Source organism: Tamandua tetradactyla, chromosome X (genome assembly GCF_023851605.1).
Source record: "Tamandua tetradactyla isolate mTamTet1 chromosome X, mTamTet1.pri, whole genome shotgun sequence".
Taxonomy (NCBI): Eukaryota; Metazoa; Chordata; class Mammalia; order Pilosa; family Myrmecophagidae; genus Tamandua; species Tamandua tetradactyla.
The window spans coordinates 3,449,169-3,470,454 of record NC_135353.1 but is presented as its reverse complement, the minus strand read 5'-3'; the positions used below and the strand labels follow the sequence as shown (position 1 = coordinate 3,470,454).

General features: G+C 37.7%; 1 protein-coding gene across 4 annotated transcripts in view; it reads right to left on the bottom strand.

Annotated features, from left to right (window-relative positions):
- The window catches only part of PASD1 (PAS domain containing repressor 1), a 140,514-nt gene that overhangs the window by 35,858 nt on the left and 83,370 nt on the right, over positions 1 to 21,286 (bottom strand). For all 4 annotated transcript variants that reach the window (XM_077146658.1, XM_077146657.1, XM_077146660.1 and 1 more), the window contains exons 6-9: positions 18,191 to 18,290; positions 17,626 to 17,739; positions 8,847 to 8,986; positions 6,591 to 6,673 (exon numbers count right to left, since the gene is read on the bottom strand). In XM_077146658.1, coding sequence (XP_077002773.1) covers positions 6,591 to 6,673; positions 8,847 to 8,986; positions 17,626 to 17,739; positions 18,191 to 18,290 — 437 coding nt within the window. The remainder of the gene's footprint in view (positions 1 to 6,590; positions 6,674 to 8,846; positions 8,987 to 17,625; positions 17,740 to 18,190; positions 18,291 to 21,286) is intronic.

Here is a 21,286-nt window from a genome sequence, read left to right as displayed (position 1 = left end):
CAAACTCTGAAATCTGTTCTACAACTAATTATTGCAAGGTACTTTGAAATTTAATGCCTTTTTGTACTTACGTTATTTTTCATAAAAAAGAAAAAAAGATAAAGAAGAATATAACAAAGAAGATAGGATTTAACAAATGAATATGACAGCTGAATCAATATGTTGTTAATTCTTTTGGTCTCCAGTGTCTTGGAGCAGCTAGAAGAAAAAAAGAAAAATCGTGGAACTGTAACCCTCACGAAACTTTAAAACTATTGTATGATTACTTGTTAAAGCGCACTTGGAATTTATTGCTTTTTTGTATATATGTTATTTTTCACAATAAAAAAAGTTTAAAAAGTGCTAAAAAAATAAAAGAAGGTCTAAATAGGCGGAAATACATTTGATGCTCATGGATAGAAGGTTAGATGTCATTAAGGTGCCAGTTCTACCCATATGGATCCACAAATTCAATACAGTACCAATCAAAATTCCAACAACCTAATTTGAAGACTTGGAAAAGCTAGTTATCAAATTTATTTCGAAAGGAAAATGACTTCGAATAGATAAAGACATGCTAAAAAAGAAGAGTGAAGTGGGAGAACTAACACTTCCTGATTTTAAAGCTTATTCCAAAGCCACAGTGGTCAAAATAGTAGGGCACTGGCACAAAGACAGAAGTACTGACCAATGGAATTGAATCAAGTGTGTGGAGATGGAACACCAAATCCATGGTCAGCAGATCTTCGACAAGGCCTCCAAATCCATGGAATTGGGACAGAACAGTCTTTTCAAAAAATGGGCATGGGAGAACTGGATATAAATTGCCAAAAGAATGAAAGAAGACCTCTACCTTACACTCTATACAAAAATTCATTCAAAATGAATTAAAGACCTAAGTATAAGAGCCAGTACCATAAAACTCCTAGAAGAAAATTTAAAGAATTATCTTAAAGACCTAGTAATAGGAGGTGCATCTTAAACTTTACACCCAGAGCAAAAGCAACGTAAGAAAAATTTGATAAATGGGAGCTCAAAACCAAAAGTTTATGTGCCTCAAAGGACTTTGTCAAGGTGAAGAGGGAGTCAACTCAATGGGAGAAAATACTTGGGAAGCACCTATCAGACCAAGGTTTGATATCCTGTGTACATAAAGAAATTATACAACTCAACAACAAAAGAACAATCAATCCAATTTAAAAATGGGAAAAGGATATGAATAGACATTTTTCCAAAGAGTAAATACAAATGGCTGAAAAGCATATGAAGAGATGCCCACCCTCATTAGCTATAAGGGAAATGCAATCAAAACTACAATGAGGTTTCACCCCATACCTAAAAAATGGCTGCTATTAAACAAACAGAAAACTTCAAATGTTGGAGAGGATGCAGAGATATTGGAACACATTCACTACAGATCGTAATGTATAATGGCACTGACTCTGTAGATTACAGTTTGGCGATTCCTCAGAAGACTAAATATCAAATTGTCTTACGACCCAGCAATACCAAGTGACACGAATAGATATTTGCACACTGATGTTTATAGCAGCACTTTTCACAACTACCAAAAGATGGAAACAATCCAAGTACCCATCAACAGATGAGTGGATAAACAAAATGTAGTGTATAGATAGATAGATAGATAGATAGGTAGATAGATAGATGATGGAATATTATGCAGCAATAAAGATGAAATGAGGTCCTGAAGCATATGACAATATGGATGAGCCTTGAGGACATAATGCTGAAGTTTACATAAGGGTAGCTTCCAGAATAGCCTCTTGACTCTGTTTGAACTCTCTTAGCCACTGATACCATATTTTGTTACGTTCCCCCCACACACACTTTTTGATCAGGAAGGCATTGCTTATCCCACGGCTCCAGGGCCAGGCTCATCTCTGGGAGTCATGTCCCATGTTGTCAGGGAGACTTTCACCCCTGAATGGAATGTCCCACATGGGGGGAGGGCAATGATTTTCCTTGCAGAGTTGGGTTTATTACATCTGAGTAATAAAAGAGGTTTCCTGGAAGCAACTCCTAGGTGTAATTATAGGTAGTCTTGGCTTCTCCACTACAGAAATAAGTTTCATAAGGACACTTCTCAAAATCATGGGCTTGGTCTATTTTCTTGGGAGTCCCTAACATTTGAGGACATAATGGAAAAATGACTCATATTTCATGAGTGAAATAAGTCAGACACAAAAGGATAGGCATTGTATGATTTCCCTATTATGACTCTGGTAAAGGTAACCTTAGAGGTTTACACTGTAAAATATACAGAACGCAGAGGTGCCTAAATGTAACTTTTCAAGGGAAAAGTTACTCAATGAGATTGACCATAAAGGTAAGGGAATGGATAGAAATGATCATAGCTAATTAGTGCAATTATAAGTAACACAGCCATACTGAAAGTGAATACTCCTAAAGGTGATGTATAGAGCAATGCATCCCATGGATTAACACTACAATTATAGGTTCTTTCATGAATTTCTTCAAAAGTTTGATCATGCACAAAGAGAATGATAGAGGGATACAGAGAGAAAATTAATATTGCATATTGTAGCCCAAAGTTAGCAGGAAGACAACAACAGTACCACAGCAATATAAGGGGTAAATAATTGGGATGGGTGTTAAACAAGAGATTAGAGGAGGTTTTGATTTGCTATTTGGTGAGGCTGTGTTTATCAGCTCTTCTCTCTTTGGACCAATGAAAAATGACTAAAATTGAAAGTGTTGCTTATTGTACAACCGAACAGGACACTTTAAAACACAGTCTATTTACTTTGGACATTATCCGATGCCCAATGGATGGAGGGGGCCAAAGGATACAACGATTGAGATGCCGAAAGGCAAACTGTGATATATATATATATGGAACACTGTGTGAATACAACACGAATGACATCATGAGGCATGCAGCAAGGTGAATGAACCTTGGGGACAATGCATTGTGGAAAACAAGCTAGAAACAGAAGAGCAAATATGCTATGTTCTCTTTCAGAAAATACCTATAAGAAAATTGGAGCCTAGATTATCAACTTCTTATAACAGTCATACTTAGTTTGAAATTGTATGTATATTTCTAGATTCTGAGACATTGAGTTAAATGTATATCAGCTGGTATTTCCCTGGAACTTTGAGTATCTCTGTGACACCTAAGATTCAGAGCTGGTTTTCTGCAACTCTGAAAGTCCATATTGCTACATACAATAACAGTTAAAGTAACCAAAAAAAGAGATTAAACTTCAATTAGAGATAAAAGTGAAGCCAATCTGGTTGGGACTAAGGTAAATAATACAGGGCAAAAGATGACAGTGTATGTACTCTAGAGCTTCACCTACTGTATGAGACCAAAGGCAGGAAAGGTTTATTGTGCAAACCTAAATTTTCTGTAACACACACCTAATCAACCTGTCTAGATAGCTCATTTGAAAATCCCAACCTCCTGGAGTCCAGAACAAAACAAGGCCTTGTAATTTTGTATAGCTTAATGTAAAACCCAGAGACATCCCAGACTATGGTGGGCTGATAATTTAAAAGTATTGGTAGAGTCCCTTGAGATACTGGGGAGAAAAAAATCCTGGTACTCTCTCAAATGTTAGGGACTCCCAAGAAAGTAGACCAAGACCATGATTTTGAGAAGTGTCCTTATGAAACTTATTTCTGTAGTGGAGAAGCCAAGACTACCTATAATTATGCCCAGGAGTTGCTTCCAGGAAACCTCTTTTATTACTCAGATGAGGCTTCTCTCTCTCTCTCTAAGCCCAACTCTGCAAGGAAAATCATTGCCCTCCCCCCTATGTGGGACATCCCATTCAGGGGTGAAAGTCTCCCTGACAACATGGGACATGACTCCCAGAGATGAGCCTGGCCCTGGAGCCGTGGGATCAGCAATGCCTTCCTGATCAAAAAGTGTGTGTGGGGGGAACGTAACAAAATATGGTATCAGTGGCTAAGAGAGTTCAAACAGAGTCAAGAGGTTATTCTGGAGGCTACCCTGGAGGCGACCCTTATGTAAATTTCAGCTAGCTATTGCTAATTGTCATGGTTTGCCAAACCCCAATAAACATTATTCCTGTTAAACCTAAAGAACACTTAGGGTTCTGAAATGCCACAAAAGTTTCATGCCCTAAGTTTACTTTCCTGAAACTTAAAACCTCCAGATGGTTCCTAGGCCAGATAAGTCCTGAAATCAAGAAGGGTCAGCCTCTCCAAGAATATCAACTAGTTTCATCCCCCAATCCCATATTATTGACAGCCCTTTCCAACATGAAATATTTAGAATGGGCAGAGCCAAAAGACCCCTGATAGATTGGGAGTAAGATCAAAGGAGAAGGAGTTACAACAGAGAAGACAGGATTTAACAAATGAGCATGACCGCTGAATCATGTTGATATTTCTTTTAGTCTCCACAATCTGAAATTATAGAATTGTAACCCACACCATACTTTGATATCTGTTCTATATCTATTTGTTACAATGTACTTTGAAATTTATTGTTTTTTGCATACATGTAATATTTCACAATTTTAAAAATTAAAAAAAGTAGAGAAACCAAAAAAAAAAAAAAGAAGAGTGAGAAAGCAGCTAAGGAAAAAGACGAGGTTAAAAGGGCTCTCTAAGCCCATGAGCTACAAGAAAAGTTGAGAGTAAGAAAGCTCATTAAGAGAGCTGCATGGCTAAAAGTCTTAAGCTTGGTCATGCACACATCCACATCTCCTATGAACCAAGAAATATGATGTCAAATCTTTACAAGAAATTTTAGAGTTTGTAGAAGTAAATGCGTGTTGGGTGTTATACAAATGAGCCAAGCAAAGATGGTCCCTGTTTACTGACCCTGTGTATTGTTTGCTTCCTCACAGCAGTCTGGGATCATTAGTGCAAAAAGCTCAGCAGAGTCAAATACAAATTTGGACAAATCCAATTATTTAAAAAATAGCCCAATTAAGCAACTTTTAGCCTTTTAGACCCGACCTGCTTTGCATACTCAATGAAACTGCACCCAATATCTGCTAGCCCTAGGTAAGATAAAATGCAGTGGTTATAAGACCCTGAGCTGCTTCTGCCCTTCAGAGCTCTCTAACCCAGAGTGTCCCCACCAAGCTGACTGAGTCTTATCCACATCTTCAAACATAAGCCCCCCTTTGGATTCTCCTCTCCCCCAGGCGTTTCTTTTGCCCTCTTCCCCTTCTAGTGGTCCCTTACACTATAGCCTCTGGTAGGTCTCCTGGTGAGAGGGAATGCCCCTTCCAAGAAACCTTTCAGAGTGTCACCCCAATAAATAGCTTGTTTTACAATATCGCCATCTGGTGGTTATACCTTTTTCCTTTATCAATCCCCCCACTGGGCAAGTGAGTGTGGTCATGGTGTAAGCAGATATGTCAATATTCCACACACAACTTCAGAGGCAGTATCGTGTTAGCAAGAGTTGTAGAACTCCAAGAAAAGGCTGTGCAAACAGGCAGCCAGTGGGGATTTTGTTTTTCAGCCCACTTCAGACAATAACTCAGACAATGGTTCAGAGCCATCCACCTCTGGAAAATTCCACTCATTCCTTGGATCCAAACACAGATGAAACTCAGACATACACTGGTTCACTCATTCCTTCACCAGCTCATGCTTCTTTATCCTCTCTCACTACCACCTAGAAGAGTGAGTACAGCCTCCATCTATGTCTTCCCACCACCAGACTCCACCCAGGCACTGCTCCTCCTTCAAAATCATCAGACACCTCTTGAAAATTTCGCATTTCCTTATATTATTTTGCTAGGTACTATTTGTATGCAGTGCATATTTTTACATTAAAGATTATATTATATTCTTATTTATTTAGAAAGGTATGTTGTATAATACTGTGACATAGAAGGAAATCATAATCCATTTCCATACAGCGGACAATGCACAGTATTGTGGCCTACTGCAAACAAACATACCCACCAGTGAGGTGATCGAGTGTTAAACAGCTAGATAATTAGCATTATAAGTAATTTTTATTTTGCAATAATCCTTGGTGGATTGTTAAACAGGTGTTAGGGTTTTAGTGATATGTGGCAAAATTTATTAATCTTTTCCTATGGGTTAAGAATGTATTTGTATTGTTCAATTTAAAATAATGGAATACAGGCTTCTAATTCTCTGAAAATTTGTTTACAAATTATATAGGAAAAATGAGATTCACAAAAAGAGGGATGTCTGCTTAATTAGCAGCTATCCATGATATATATTTGCTTTTCCACTATTTGAGTGTGGAAAAATTCTTAAGGGAAATTTCTTAGGGGAAAAATAAAAGAATCAAATGCTATACTGAAATGTATTATCTTAATTTGAAAATCATTAAATGTGCATGTCACTTAAGTTTGCTGTACTTATTGATTTTTTAAATAAGAAGTCAATCACCTGTGTTTTACAGTTAGAAAACATGAATTGCATTAGCTGGAAAAGGAGTTTAGACTAATTAGAGATTGTTTTGCTGGATTGAGTTGGATTCTTTTTTTTTCCATTTTCTTTGGTGGAAAAAAAATTTGTAGCTGTTATTTCTCTTGTTTTAGTTATGTTTAATAAAACTGTCTTCTAGTTCTCCATTACTCGTGTTAACACTATTCTCTCACCCAAGGTCCTCTGATTTGTATTCCCTGCCCAAGGCTTCGCTCAATGAAGTTTCTTCAACTTCTTCCTTCACAGGGCAAAGTTCCTGCAGAAAAAATGGCATATTTTAAAAACTTAAAATATATTTCCATAGTAAAAATATGTGACATTGTTATAGCATGTAATGATTTTGAAATTATTCTCATATCCAAGATCACAACTCATTTTCATACTGAGGTGAGAAAAACACTGAATTTTACAGATGTGATATGACGATTTCACCCGAGACAAAGAGCTATAAGATTTGGGAGCAGAATTGCAAAAGGTTTGAATTGTGAGTTTTCCTGCTCTTCCCACAAACTGTAAAAAAGTCTTCCTCCCAAAAGCCCTCTATTCTCACAAGATTTCTTCTCAAAAAATGCTACTAAAATGGAACAAACATCCTAGAAACCCAGAGAGAAGCCATCATAAATCACAAATCAAGTCCCTCATGCCATGATGAGGAGTATTGTGAGGGTGATGGGGGCCAACTGAGCTCCCCCAAGATGGGAGAGAGGGGACCTCTACCTTCTCATGGCAGAAATGAGAGCTCAAATTCCAGTGTGTTGCCAGGAAAGAATAATGAACGGGCAATTAGACTACACAACTACTTTCAACTCTTTTTTTTGTGTACCACTTTTCTTACCATCTTAAATTTGGGAAAATAATGACATATATCATCATCTAAGACTGAAAAATAAAGGCTCACATCACAGTTTCTGAAATGTGGTCCTAAAAGCCCGAGTGCTTACCACATAGGAGGTGCTGTCTCATTTGCTCCATATAGCAATCCTAAAAAGAGGAACTACTATTGCCATTTATAGATAAAGAAGCTGAAGCTAAAAGATACGAGATTTGGCCAAGCTCTTGCAAGTAGTAAATGGAAGGGAAAGGATTTGAAACCAAGTGGTCTGGATGCAGAAGCTTACCTTGTAAGATAAGAGGGTTGGATGTGTTGCATGTCACAATATCATCATCGTATTAACATGGCCCAAATGGAGCTCTTGCTTTTGCCACACCCCTCCCCAGCATGCACACTGCTTAATCCACACTGCCCCAGTTGGTTAATGGTACCTCCATTCACTGGGTGGCTCAAGTAAAAAATCTAGGAGTCATCTCTGAGTCTTTTCTCCCTGCGACTTATAACTCATGAGCAAGGATTTGGGGCTCTGTCTTCAAATATATCCCAAATCTCTACCTTCGATCTCCAGCATTACAATCATGGTCCAAGCCCCTATCATCTCTCACATTGGTCCTCTGGTTTCCATTCTTGTTCCCCTAAAGTTCATTTCCCATCCAGCAGCCAGACTGACCTTTCTACAATAAAAACAAATCACACCACCTCCCTGCTTTCTACTGCCCTCAGAATAAAACCCAAACTCATTACCATGGGTCTCAAAGTTCTATATAATTTGGTTCCTGCCTAACTCTTGGATCTTATCTTCTACTGTTCCATCCCTCAGTATTCTAGCCATACAGCCTTCTTGGTTCCTTGAAACTCTGCAAGCTAGTTATAACCTCAGGGTCTTTACAATTGCTGAACCCTTTACCAGAATATTGTCTTCCCTTCTTATCCGTGCTGGCATTTTATCATCATTAGGTAGGGGCTCCGGTGAGTCTCTGCTCAAAAGACAGATCATCAGAGAAAACTTTTATGACCCACCCCCTGCCAATCATTATTCTCTTTTATCATCTCCATGGTATTTATCAACAGCGGCAAGAGACTTGGTTGCTGTCCATTGTTTATCTCCCCTAATGTGTCCCAGGCACCTAGCACAGGGCGTGGCACATAGCACGTGGTTATTAAATATGATATTGAGTGAATAAATTAATTAACCCTGAACTGATCAGAGAGATTCTACAGACTGATTTTTCTTTTCAGAAACAGAATCTGTGAGTGCGAATATTAAGAGAACAGTAAGGGAGCAAAAGCCTTTACAATCAGTCACCTAGTGGAAAAGAGAGACAGACATGCCTCAAAACTCAAAAAAGCCTTTCTTTATCCAGCAGCCAAAATTAATATTAATATTAATATTCCTGGTACCTGTATACTTATTTCATATTTTATCAAATTCACTTGTACCCAACTGCGCATGTCTTTCAAGTGTGTCTGAATCTCCACTGAGACATTAACCTTCTGAAAAGCACACATCGGGTGCTTTAGCAACACTGTCCAGTGGCTGAAAGACCAAAGGAAGCCCACATCGCCACACGGAGATGGTGCCCACACAGGTACTCACCCACAGGACCTGAGGCTTGAGAACACAAACGGTCCCCACGAGATAAAACCTTTCCTCCAAAGGTAACACGGGAAGTCTTAGAGCAGATGGCCCAGCACTGATGTGCTTGTAGGTGGAGCTACCAAAAAGCACAAGTGGATCTGAGGGAGATAAAAACACATATGTGATGCTTTACATATGTGATCGTCTAACAGAGAGGTGGAGCAGTTAAACAAGAAGACGGACACCTGCCCTATCAGCATGCCGCTTGCCAGCCCATCCTCACTTATCAAAAATCTGAGCCACAGGATTTTCCTTGTCTTCCTGCCATTCCAGTCACCCTCCCCACCCTGCTCCCCACCAAAGTATGTAGAAGTTGTTACTGAGAATTGATTGTTCCAAGTTAAGGGTGATTTTCAGCCTTGTGTTAATACCCTGTGGATGGACTATTTTTTAGAAATTAATTTTTAAAAATTTTGTTCCTCTTACTAAAAGCACATGGGCATTAAATGTGTGTGTATGTGTGAGTGTGTGTGTGTGTGTGTGTGTGTAGTCAGATAAGATAAAAAGAAAATGTCTGACCTTTAATTTCCAAGAAACGTAAAAAATATGCCAGCCAACCCTTGTGTGGGCGAATTTTCATTTTGATTTATTCATTCACTCATTTGTTCTATTTTTAGCCTTCGGTGGCAGAGAACTGAGTTAATTATACTCTTAGTACATGGCACACTTTGAACACAGATCCTCACTTTTGTTTCTACTTTTCCCCTCTCCTTCATCCCTTCCTCACCTCCTCGTCCACAGGCACCCACTATAGTGTAACATCTTTGATATACATGCATCCTGGTAAAATATATAGTCTGATTTATGTATATGTGTTTCTAATTTACAAACGTGGCACTGTGCTCTAACTCTCATTCTGTGTCTTACTTTTTCCAACCCGAACTATGGTTTGATGATCTAACCATGTTGTCATGTATATCTGTAAGGGTGTGGCTTTGAACTACTACAAAGTATTACAGATTGTATATTTACCAAATTTTACTTACCCATTTCACAGTGATGCACACCCAGGTTGCCTCCAACTCCCTGCTACCACAAACAATACCATGACACAGCACATGTCCCCTTAATAAACAGATCTCTACACAAGTTTGCCTCTGGGATAGTTCTATACACTGATGGGATTGTTGGGTCACAGCACAATCAATATACTTAAGTTCACCAAGCACTACTCATTTGTTTCTCAGGATGGCTTCATTAGTTTCAAATCTTCTCACACTACATTAGTGTGTTCACTTCTCACATCTTCACCAACATTCAGTATTATTCATGCTTCTAAATTTTGCTATTCTGATGGGTGTGCAGTGCTAGCTCATTGTTGTTTTTAAAATTTTTCATTGTTTGCTTATTAGTGAGTTTGCACGTTTTCATATTTTTGTTAGCGATTTGGGCATCACCTGCCATGAAATGCTCATTCATATTCTCCTGCTCATATTTCCATTGGGTTTCCTATCTTCTGCTAGTAATTGGCATGAGCACATTAAATATCAATCCCTTTTTGATTTTAGGCACTAGAAATATTTTATTAGTCTTTCTCCTATCTGTTAAATTTGTCTATAGTAATGTTATTGCATGTAAATCCTTACTTTTCAATGTAAAAATTTATCAATTTTTTTTTTGCCTTATGGTTTGTCTTTTTTTGGCTCAGGGTCATAAAATGATCTCCAATCCTTTTTTTCTAATAATGTTATAGATTTACATTTCATATTTAAGTAATAAATCCTTCTGTAGATCACCTGTGGTCCCTTTACCAGTAGAGAATACCTCTTTTTTGTCCCTTGTGAAACTTTTTACCTTGAATTCTATCTTACCTGATAAAATTGCTACAGTGAATTTTGCCCGGGTTTTTTGCTCTTATTTTCCTGGCTAATATTTTTCAGACATGTGCTATCGACTTGCCCTACCCTTTTATTTTGAAGGTGTCTCTTGTAGAAAACACTTCTGGATCTCGGTTTTGAGCCAATCTGAACGTTCTGTGTTTTGATTACTGAGTTTACCCACTTGTATTTATTGCAATTATTATTGTATCAGATCTACTTTTGCCACCTTATATTGATTTTCTATTTATTTTACTAAGAATACATTCATTTTTATTTGGCAACTGAATGGTAGTTTAACTGGAGAAACTCTTAGATTCAAGGTTCTCTTCCTTCAAGTACCCTAAATATTTGTATCCTACCTTTTTTGCCTCCAGTGTTACTATTGAGAAGTCTGGTGTCAATTGATCCTTATTCCTTCCAAGATCAATTGTATTTTATTACGGTGTAACAAGTTTGGCAGCTGTGAACACCACACATTATTATTTCATTTAATAATAAGCTGGGTCATCCACTAGGGCCCCACAAGTTTCCAATCAAGCTGTCCATCAGACTGCCTTCTCTTCTGGAGCTTAGGGTCCTCTACCAAGCTCACAGAGGCTGGCAGAATGTACTTCCAGGAAGATGTATGACTGAGGCCCCGGCGTTTTGCTGCCTGTTGGCTGGAGGCCATGCTCAGCTCCTAGAGGTGCTCATGGATCCCTGCTCCATGGTCCTCTCCATAGGAAGCTCACAAACATGGCTGTTGGCTTCTAGACCAGCAGGAGAATCTCTCCAGCGGCTAGCACAGAGTCTTGCAGAATGTAACTTTATCACGGGAGTGGCACTGCTTATGTTATATTGGTTAGAAGCAAGTCACGAGTCCTGTCTGCCCTCCAAGGGAGGGGATTATACAAATTCATGGGCAGCAGAAGATAGGAAACCACCAGAAGTCATCTTAGGCTCTTTCTACCACATAGGCCTTTTCTTTCTATAAATTGTAAGCATTTTCAAATTTCCATATAAATCTGGGATGATGGTCATGCTTGGCTAGTTAGTGGTTCATTCCTATTATCTCATTTTCCCTCCAAGGGGTATGAACTACCTTGGCTGTTATGCAAGGAATGCTGGGGGAGGTATGGGGGCTAAATACCAGGCCTGTGCAACTCTTGGTAAGTTTAAGAAGGAGAGGTCCAAAGTGCCATGCTCTAGGCTCACACATTCCTACTTTTTGTCCACCTCTTCACCCTCCATAGGTATTCCTGTGCCTCAGGGATTCTCCCTGTATCTCTCTTTTCCAAGAGCTTTCCCTCCTTGACTGGAAACACCAGCTTGTAGTATGGAGACTCCAGGTCCTGGAAGGTTCACCTCCATTTGCTATTTGTCTGCACCCCAGCTAGGCTCTGGAGCTCCCCAGAAAGACCAGGCCAGCAAGGCTATCTTTCTGCCTTGCAGTGGCACCAAGGCTGGCAATCATCCACCCAGGGTAATGGAGTGGAAAGAAAAGAGCACAACTCCCAGGCCAGTCATAACCCAAGTGTGGCATCTGGCCGTTCTCTATACTCACTTGTATCACCAAGTCACTAGCACCTTTTGTCTCCCTGGGGCTGGGGGTGCACATCATCATCGCTTAGGTCCATATTCCTCCCTTCGACCCCTGTGGTCTCACGGAAGGGAGCCAGCATCTCAGGTTAGTTTGCCGTCTTATCTCAATCATTGGTCTTTTATCTCTTTTTAAAATTTCAGTACTATTCTTTTTCCTGACTATGCCCACTTCTCCTGAATGTCTTGGAAAGTAGAGGGGAAGTAGGCTGAACATCTGAGAGCTGGAAAAATAACTCATTTGAAGACTTTTATCTTTACATTGCAACACTGAGTGTCAATGGTTGAAAAATCTTTCTACTGTTTGGGCTGCTCTTAGGACAAAGGAGTGTTGAGACATCTCAAAATGGCCCTGGATATTGAGTTGCTTTCATAGAAGAAGCATGGATTCTTATGTTGTTTGCTTCTCCCAACCCTTTCCCCAAATCTGTAGCCAGATAGCTTCTTTCCTGGCTGAATATGCCCTTCCTTTATAAAAATCCCACCCCAATCAACATAGCTCACCATGCTGAATATTTGCTCTTTTCTGTCACTCTGGGCTTTAGTTAACTCACCCGTGGCCTTGTGATTTTCTTGAGTTATTTTGTATAAGCTTTGTCTCCTAAAGAATTATGTCAGCACTTAGTAAAGATAGACTTTGGCTTTTTCTTTCAAATTAAATGGAGCAAGCACAAGAACTCCTTAAACTAATGACATAGAAGTGATCACTCTGCTCTCAATCTAAAAAGCTATGTACTCAGCAGAGTGCTGGGCTCAGTGGTAACTTCAGAGATGGTCCTTGACCTCAATAAACTTAACCTTGTTTCAGGGAGACTAGACCACAGCCCAAAGAATGAGAACAAACACCCAACTGGTGGTGACAAAATACAACAGGTGATGAAAGGAAGCGATCAGTTAGGGTGGAAAGGAAGAACTGGCCAAGCCTTCTTGGAAGAGGTCACTTTGAAAAGGTTAAGAGACCAAGACTGCAGAGGGTCTTCAAGGAGGGGTACAGCACCAGCAAAAATTTAGCGTTGAGATGTACAGTTAAAATAATCAAAATGGGGAAGGCCACAGTGGCTCAGCAGGCAGAGTTCTCAACTGCCATGCCAGAGACCCGGGTGCCATTCCCGGTGCCTGCCCATGCAAAAACATAAAAAATAAAATAAAATAAAAAATAATCAAAATATTCCCCATCAGTTTTTCTTGCATTTTTGAAAGACATTCTTCCCAACTCTAATGTGATATTCCCTGTTTCTCTACTTTGTTCCATTGATCTATTTACTTATTTCTATGTCTATTCTACACAACTTCAATTATTGTGGTTTCATAATACATCGTGATAGGGAAAGTACTTCCTTTTCTTTAAAACTGTCTTAGCTTTTATTGATCCTTTATCCATCTACATGAATTTTAGAATCAGCTTGTCAAGTCTGTAGGAAAACCTTCTTGGGATTTTAACTGCACCTGCATTAACTTTATAGATTAATTTGTAAAAATCAACATTTTAATAACACTGAGTCTTTCCATTAATAAGCATGATATATCTCATATATTTCTACCAATCAAAATTCATTTCTTTTCAATAACACTTTTGTATTTCTTTTGTTGAATTTATTCTTCGATATCTTATAGTGAATGAAACCTTTTTAAAGTTTCCATTGAATTGGTGATTATTAATGTTTTGAAAACTAATGATTTTGTATATGTTGATCTCAACTGTCTTATTATTGAGTAAGTTTCTGAAATCTTTTGGATTTTCCAACTTAGATAAATAGATCATCTGCAAGTAATGACAATTTTCTTACTTTCCAATTTTTATATTTCCATGTTTTGTCTTATCATATTGACTGTGGTTTCCAAACCAATTTTCTGTTCTCATAATATCTTCATAACACAACTCACAAAATGAGTTTGAATAGCTCTAACTCTGACGCTCCCTGAACCCATTTTCATAAGATAAGGATTGTTTGTTTTTTGAACTATGGCAAGTCTCACAAGTAAATCTGCCAGAATTTGGCTCTTTATGAGATTTTTTTTGGCAACTGGTTAAATTTCTTTAAAGGTGCACGATCATTCCAGTGTTTTAAATTCTAGAGTCAACTTTGGAAATAACTGTGTTTTTTTAAAAATTGTCCATTTCATATAGTATTTTAATTATGCAGGCCCTCATTGTCTGCAGGTATGACTTGATCTTTAAAATATCTACACCCTCCGTTCCATATCTAATATTCATTCCTATTTCTTCTCTCTTTTTGTCTGAACAGTCTCAGCAGAGGATTGTCATTTCACTGGTCTTTTCAGATAAACAGGACTTGTTTTGTTCTTTCTATTGTTTCTTCTTCTGTATTTCATTTGTTTCTCTCTCAGATTTACTATTTCTTTTCATATATTCTTGAGGGATTACTGTTTTTCTTTCCATAAAACGTCTTCAGGTAACATATTCAGCTTATTGAATCTCCACTTTCCTAAATTCCTAATATATACATTTAAGCATATACATTTCCCCCTTTTTATATATGCAATGTTTCATTGGTGTTTACTTCTCAATTTTTATAATTTTCACTGTGATTTCTTCTTTAATCCATGGATTAAAAATATGTTTTTGTTTTGCAAACTATCTCTGCTAACTTTTCTGTGGCCATTTACTTGTAACATAATTCCATTTTGTTCTCAGAAGGTGATCTTTATGATGTAAGGTAAAATTCTTCAATATTTGTTGGGTCCAGCACATGTTCATTTTTTGTTTCAGATATGCTTAAAAATGTTATTTCTAATTGATGATGTTAGAGTTCAATCCATTGAGCTTTAAAAATTTTCTATTTTCAATCTGCATGATATACCAGTTTCTGACAGTACAGTGAAGAGTCTTAATGGGCAAAAATATTGTCAGTCTCTCCTCATAATTATGCATATTCTCCTCATAATTCTTTCAGATTTTGTGTTATATTTTGTAATTATACTGCTATATGCACAGAAGTTCTAGATTGTTAAATCTGCTGAATGAACTCTTTGTATTATACCCTCTCTACCCCAAGTAATGACTACTGCCTGAAAGATATTTTGCCTAATATTTGTGCACCCAGTTTTCTTTTCCCATTCATTTACCTGCAACCTTTTCGCTTCAATATATTTTATTATCTATCTGTCTGGTAAACGGCTTATAACTACAATTTTAAAAGTCTAGTTTGATAGCTTCTGATAAGCTTGGTCTTTTAACTGGCAAGTTCACTCCATTTACATTTATTATGCTTTCTAATATTATAAATTTATTTTTACTATTTTATTTTACTGTATTTATGTATTATACTATTTTTCTATATATATTTGCCATACTTGCTGCTTCCGTTTTCTGTTTTCCTACCTTTTATTGGACTGAACGAATTTTCTTTATTCTCTTTTATTTTTCCTTACTACTGAAAAAATATTTTTTATGTTTAATGTGCATACTTAACTTTGAAATTTTAAAACTTGTCAATAGTTCCATCCTCCTCCCAACATAGAAAGATTTAGAATATTTTAACTCCAAACTCGTCCCTTACCTCTCTCTAGCATTTTCGTTCCGCTCCTGCAAATTGGTCAATGTTATTATCACTAGTTTTTACAGTGGTCATTTATTTACATTTTCAGTACTTTTACTTATTTCTTTGTACATAATTGCTTCTTTATTTCCACCCTTTCCTTCTGGGGCAGGTTCTTTCCTACTGATAAACATCTTTCAGGGTGCTTAAGGCCATGGTCTCTAAGTGGTAAATTTCCTCGATCTTGTTTGTCTGAGAATGCATTTATTTCACCTTCAATCTTGAATAATGGTTTTTCTGTGGATAAAATTCTAGTTGGCAATTATTTTGTCTCAGCACTCTAAAGACATTTTTCTACTGTCAACTGGCATTTATTGCTACTGATGACAAATCTGCTAAAAGTCTGACATTTCTTACATGTAATCTGTATTCTCTCTCTGGTGGATTTTAAGACTATTGTTGTTTTTGCAGCTCCACAGTTCTTCAACGATATCACTAGATATGTATTTGATTTTTATTTATCTTGCTTTGCATTTGAAGAGTTTCTTCAACGAAAAGATATATCTTTTGTAAATTCTGGAAAAATTTTAGGCATTATTTCTTCCAAAATTTCCTCTCTCACTTTCTTTATGTTTTCCTGTAACTTTTACTTCTATTGCTAAGCTATAGATCAGAACTTTTCAATCTACTGTTCAGGTCTCCTAATGCTTTTTCATATATTTCCATCTCTTTTCATTATGCTAAAGATTGAGGAATTTTTTCAGGTATCTTCCATTTTGCTTATTCTTTATTTAGTTTTGTCTGGTTTGATGTTTATCCTGTCAATTTTTTATTTTTCTAACTATTTTCAATAGAGGTGCTCTAGTAAATTCTTTTCCAAATTCTCTATTCTCTACTCATCTATTCAGTTATGCCTACATGTCTATAGCTTCTTCTATCTCATTAAATGGTCAAAAGTTAATTATTCTGTAGTTTCTTTCAGATTGCTCCATTATTAAAAGTTCTTGTGGTGCTATTTTTTTCTGGATGTGGGATCTATTATTACATGATCATTCATTTCTCCACATGGTTTGTAATTTTTTTGTGTGAGTTCATCTTCAGTGAGGCTTGTCCATTTTGTAGACATCTGGATTTGCTGTCTATTGTTCTGTAACAAATTACCACAAACTTAGTGGTAACTTCCCCAAAGTGGCTTACGTGTTTTCTCCAGTTAGAGCCCCACAATGCTAAAAATCAACACCTGGGTCACTATCAAAAGGCTCTGGTAAAAATCTGCTCCCAGGCTCACTCAGGTTGTTGGCAGAATCCAGTTCCTAGTGGCTGTAGTACTGAGGTCCCTCTCTCACTGCTGGTTTGCCACCTGGAACCACCCTGAGCTCCTGGAGGCCTGTCTGTGGTCCTGTACATGGGCTCTGTATCACTTTTCTGCCCTGCTCTGCCTTCCTCTTCTGTTTCTTAGGACTCATGCAATTACACTGGGGTCACCTGAATAATCCGGGCCAATCATCTTATTTTAATGTTAGCTGATTAGTAACTTTAATTGCATCTGCCAAATCCCTTCACAGTAGTACCTAGATGAGCACTGCAGTTGCTGAAACCTCAAAAATTGTAAATTCACATTCCATTCGCACACACTACAGATTTAGGTTTTGAATTTCTGTAAATGACATATATTTTCTCCATTCAAAAGTTGAATTAATGTCTGTAGCCACAAACTGTGGTCATGAGGGTATCAGAAAGTTTGAGAGTATCAAGAGAATAAGGAGATTTATGTTAGCAAAGAGAGCCTGCAAAACTCATGACCTTTATCTAGATAAAGTTAAAAACTGAATTTCTTACCTTGAAAAATATCTTTTGCATTCAGTATGAATTTTGCATATTTATAAACCGGTCTTTCACCATATTCAATGCTTTGTCTTTTGAAATGACAGCAAAATTCAATATGATTTTCTTCTAAAAAGAAAACAAATGCAAAACAAGTTTATATCTTTTATTTACAATATTCTGCTGAATTATTTCAGGTGATTAATGTTTTATTTCAATTAGATTTTACAACAATATTATTTTCTTTCCATGAACAATAGCACTTACAGAACTATATTTGTAGAGTGGGATACCAACTAGAACATTATAATGGGACACCATTTATACATCTTTTATTATACAAACGCTGAAATAATCAGGATTCATTATAAAGAACAAAATTTAATGGAGGAGGTTTTTTGACACTAGAAATATAATCTGTGAAATAAATAATGATGACCTATTTATTAAGAGTATTTATAAAATCAACACTTACATTAGCTTTACTTTTTATATTGCCTTTATTTTAGTTAACCCACTGAGTGATTGTTACTTTTCTCCTAAAATCTAAGAATTTATCATTAGGAAGTAAAATCTGTACCTGGGTTTGACAAAGGAAGTTTGAGAGTAATGTTATTATAGACTTCAGTCTTTTCTTCATCAGGCAGAAAGCTTAATAATTTTTTGCCCACGACCTCAGCCTAGAAAGAGAGGAAGAGGGAGGAAGTTTTGTTATCATTGGTAATACTGTTCTGTTAGTTTCTCTATCTTCTTACTTTTAATGAGCTCCTCTGCCCCACCTCAGCCACTTATGGTCCTACCTGCTACCCCTCTTAAAACCACATTCACAGTACCCCACCTTCTGACAACTCTCTCGTGTTTTTCAAGTTTACTTATGCAAATACCCCATGTTATCTCTCCAACAATTATTCCACCCACCGAGACCTCCAGTCTGTTCCTATTACATTTTCTCTGCCCATTATCTCCCTCAAATCTTCACATTCTTCCTTATCCAGCTCAGATTTCTTGGTCCATCATTATAATAGTTCTCAAGTGCTCTTTGCCACTGCCATATTATCCTAAGAAAATCCCAAAGTTGATTAACTGCAACTCTTCATTTACCCTACACCTTCACCCAAGCAACTGGATGTGAATAGAGGAAAACTCAACCATTCTGTGTATCTTTTAAATGGGCACTCAGCTCTGCCCAGAAATCGTACTAGATTTCCTTCGAGAGTTCATTCTCCTACGCTTCAATGTCACTATTCCTTACCTTTTCCTCCTTCCTCATGCCTCCAAACCTCACAAGTCCTCCTCATTTTAGGCTGATTTCATATTTTAGTTCATTTCTTATTTCATTATGACAAAAAGGAAGGAAATGTTAACATCTCCTTGTCACAACATCTACTAACTTATCTGTTCCTACGCCTACAGACCTGCATTCCTCTTCTACCAGTTTCAATCTGTCGCTGCCCCAGAAAAGCCGAGTTCTATAATCCTCATTCTGTACTGCTTGGTGGGATCTTTTTTATGGTTTCCAAGGAGATGTGACCCAACCAATTGTGGGTGGTAACTTTTGATTAGATGGTTTCCATGGAGATGTGTTTCCACCTATTCAAGGTGGGGTTGCTTACTGGAGCTTTTTTTTTTTTTTTTTTTTGGAAAAAGCTTTATTGCTGAGAATGCCACATAGCCAAAGATGTTCAGAGATGCAGAAGAAGAACACCCCTGGGGAATCCCTACTATGAAATGAGAAGCCAGGATAGAAAGCTAGCAGACGTCACCATGCGCCTTTCCAGCTGGCAGAGGTATTCTGGACCTGTCAGCCTTTCTTGCATCAAGGTATCTTTTCCGGGATGCCTTTGTTTGGACATTTTCAGTTTTAGAACTGAAAACTTGCAACTTGATAAATTCCCCTTTTTAAAAGATGTTCCGTTTCTGGTACATTGCATTCTGGGAGCTTTAGCAAACTAGAACACCCCTTACCACAGAGAATAAGCTGCTATCTAAGTCTAACTATTCCACTTGTGCATTGGCTCCCATCCTCTCTTAACTACTAAAGGACATTGTTCCAGAAATTCTCCCCCATCCCCACATCTTTCTACATCATCAAGCTTTCCATCTCTATTTGGTCTTTCACATCAGCATAAAAATGCTGTATTGCAGATAATATAACATCTGACATCTTTAAAAAAAAACACCACAAAATTCCCCAAACCTTCCTTGATACTATGTCTTCTTCTCCAGCTATAACTCTACTTCTCTGGTCCAGTTTGGAATAAAAATCCTTGAAATGCACCATGCTTGCTGTTTCCCCTTTCTTGACCTCTCGCTCTCCCTTGAGTCCATACTAATCTATTTTTCGTCCCAACCATTCCACCGAAAAGGCTTCTGTCAATGTCACCAATGACCTCCACACTGTCAAATCCAGTAGTCAGTTCTCAGTCCTTTTCTAACCTATCTCAACAGCTGATACAATTGATCCCTCTTGCTTCACTGAAATGCTTTCTTTATATTGAATTCCATGAAACCACACACATCTGGATATCCTTCTACCTCAAAGCCTACTTCTTTGCAGCCTTCTTTGCCAGATCCTTCTCTTCTTCTGACATGAATGCCCAGGGCTTATAAAGTCCATGGAACTCACCTCTTATTCCACCATCTCCCTTGGTGGTCTCCATCATTTAGTTTCAATTCATTAAATATCATCTGTATATTAATGACCCCAAAATTCCTGTCTCCAATCTAGACCTCTCCCCTGAACTTTTTTAAAAGTCTCAACTTGGATGTCTAATAGGATTTCTTTTGAAGATATCTGAAACAGAACTCCTGGTCTTTCCACCAATAAAACATGTCTCTCCCTTAGTCTCCCCCATTTCAGTAAATGGTACCACCACCTACCCATTTTGCTCATCCAGAAAACACAGGCATCCTTGTCCTTTCTTTTTTCTCTCAAACCCAACATCCAGTCCATGCTGGTTCTACATTCAAAGTATATACAGAAACAGTACACTTATCACCACCTTGTTCAAGCCGTTATTATCTCTAGCTTCAATTACTACAACAACCTTAACTGGTCTCCTTGTTTCTATTCTCTGCCCACCCCTTCCCACTCCCCACTGCCAGTCTATTCTCCATACAGCAGCCGAAGTGATCCTCTTAAAACGTAAGTCAGATCATATTACTCCTCTGCTCAGCATTTTCCACTGGCCCTCCAAATCATTCAGAGTAAAATCCAAAGTCCTTACAATGCCTTTTTGGCTCAATGTTCTGGTCCCTTGTTACCTATCCAAACTTATCTCCTCCTGCTCTCTCTCTCTCTCTTGTTTATTGCACTCTGGGTATACTGGATAGCTTGCTCACAGGCAAATACACCAAGCAAATGCTCAACTCAGGGCACCTGAACTGGTTCTTCATTCGATGTGAAACTCCATTTCCCACATATCTGCAATGGCTTTCTCCCTTACTTGGTTCAAGTTTCTACTAAGAAGCCACACTATCAGAAAAATCACCAATTCCTGACACTCTCTCCCTGCCTTTTTAATTTTTCAACAGCATTTATAACCACCTAATATTATAGTCTTTATGTATTTGTTTACCTATTTATTATCTGTTGTTCCCATTATAATGTAAATTGCATTAGAATGTAGACCTTGTCTGTTTCATTCACTGCTGCATCTTCAACACCTAGAACAGT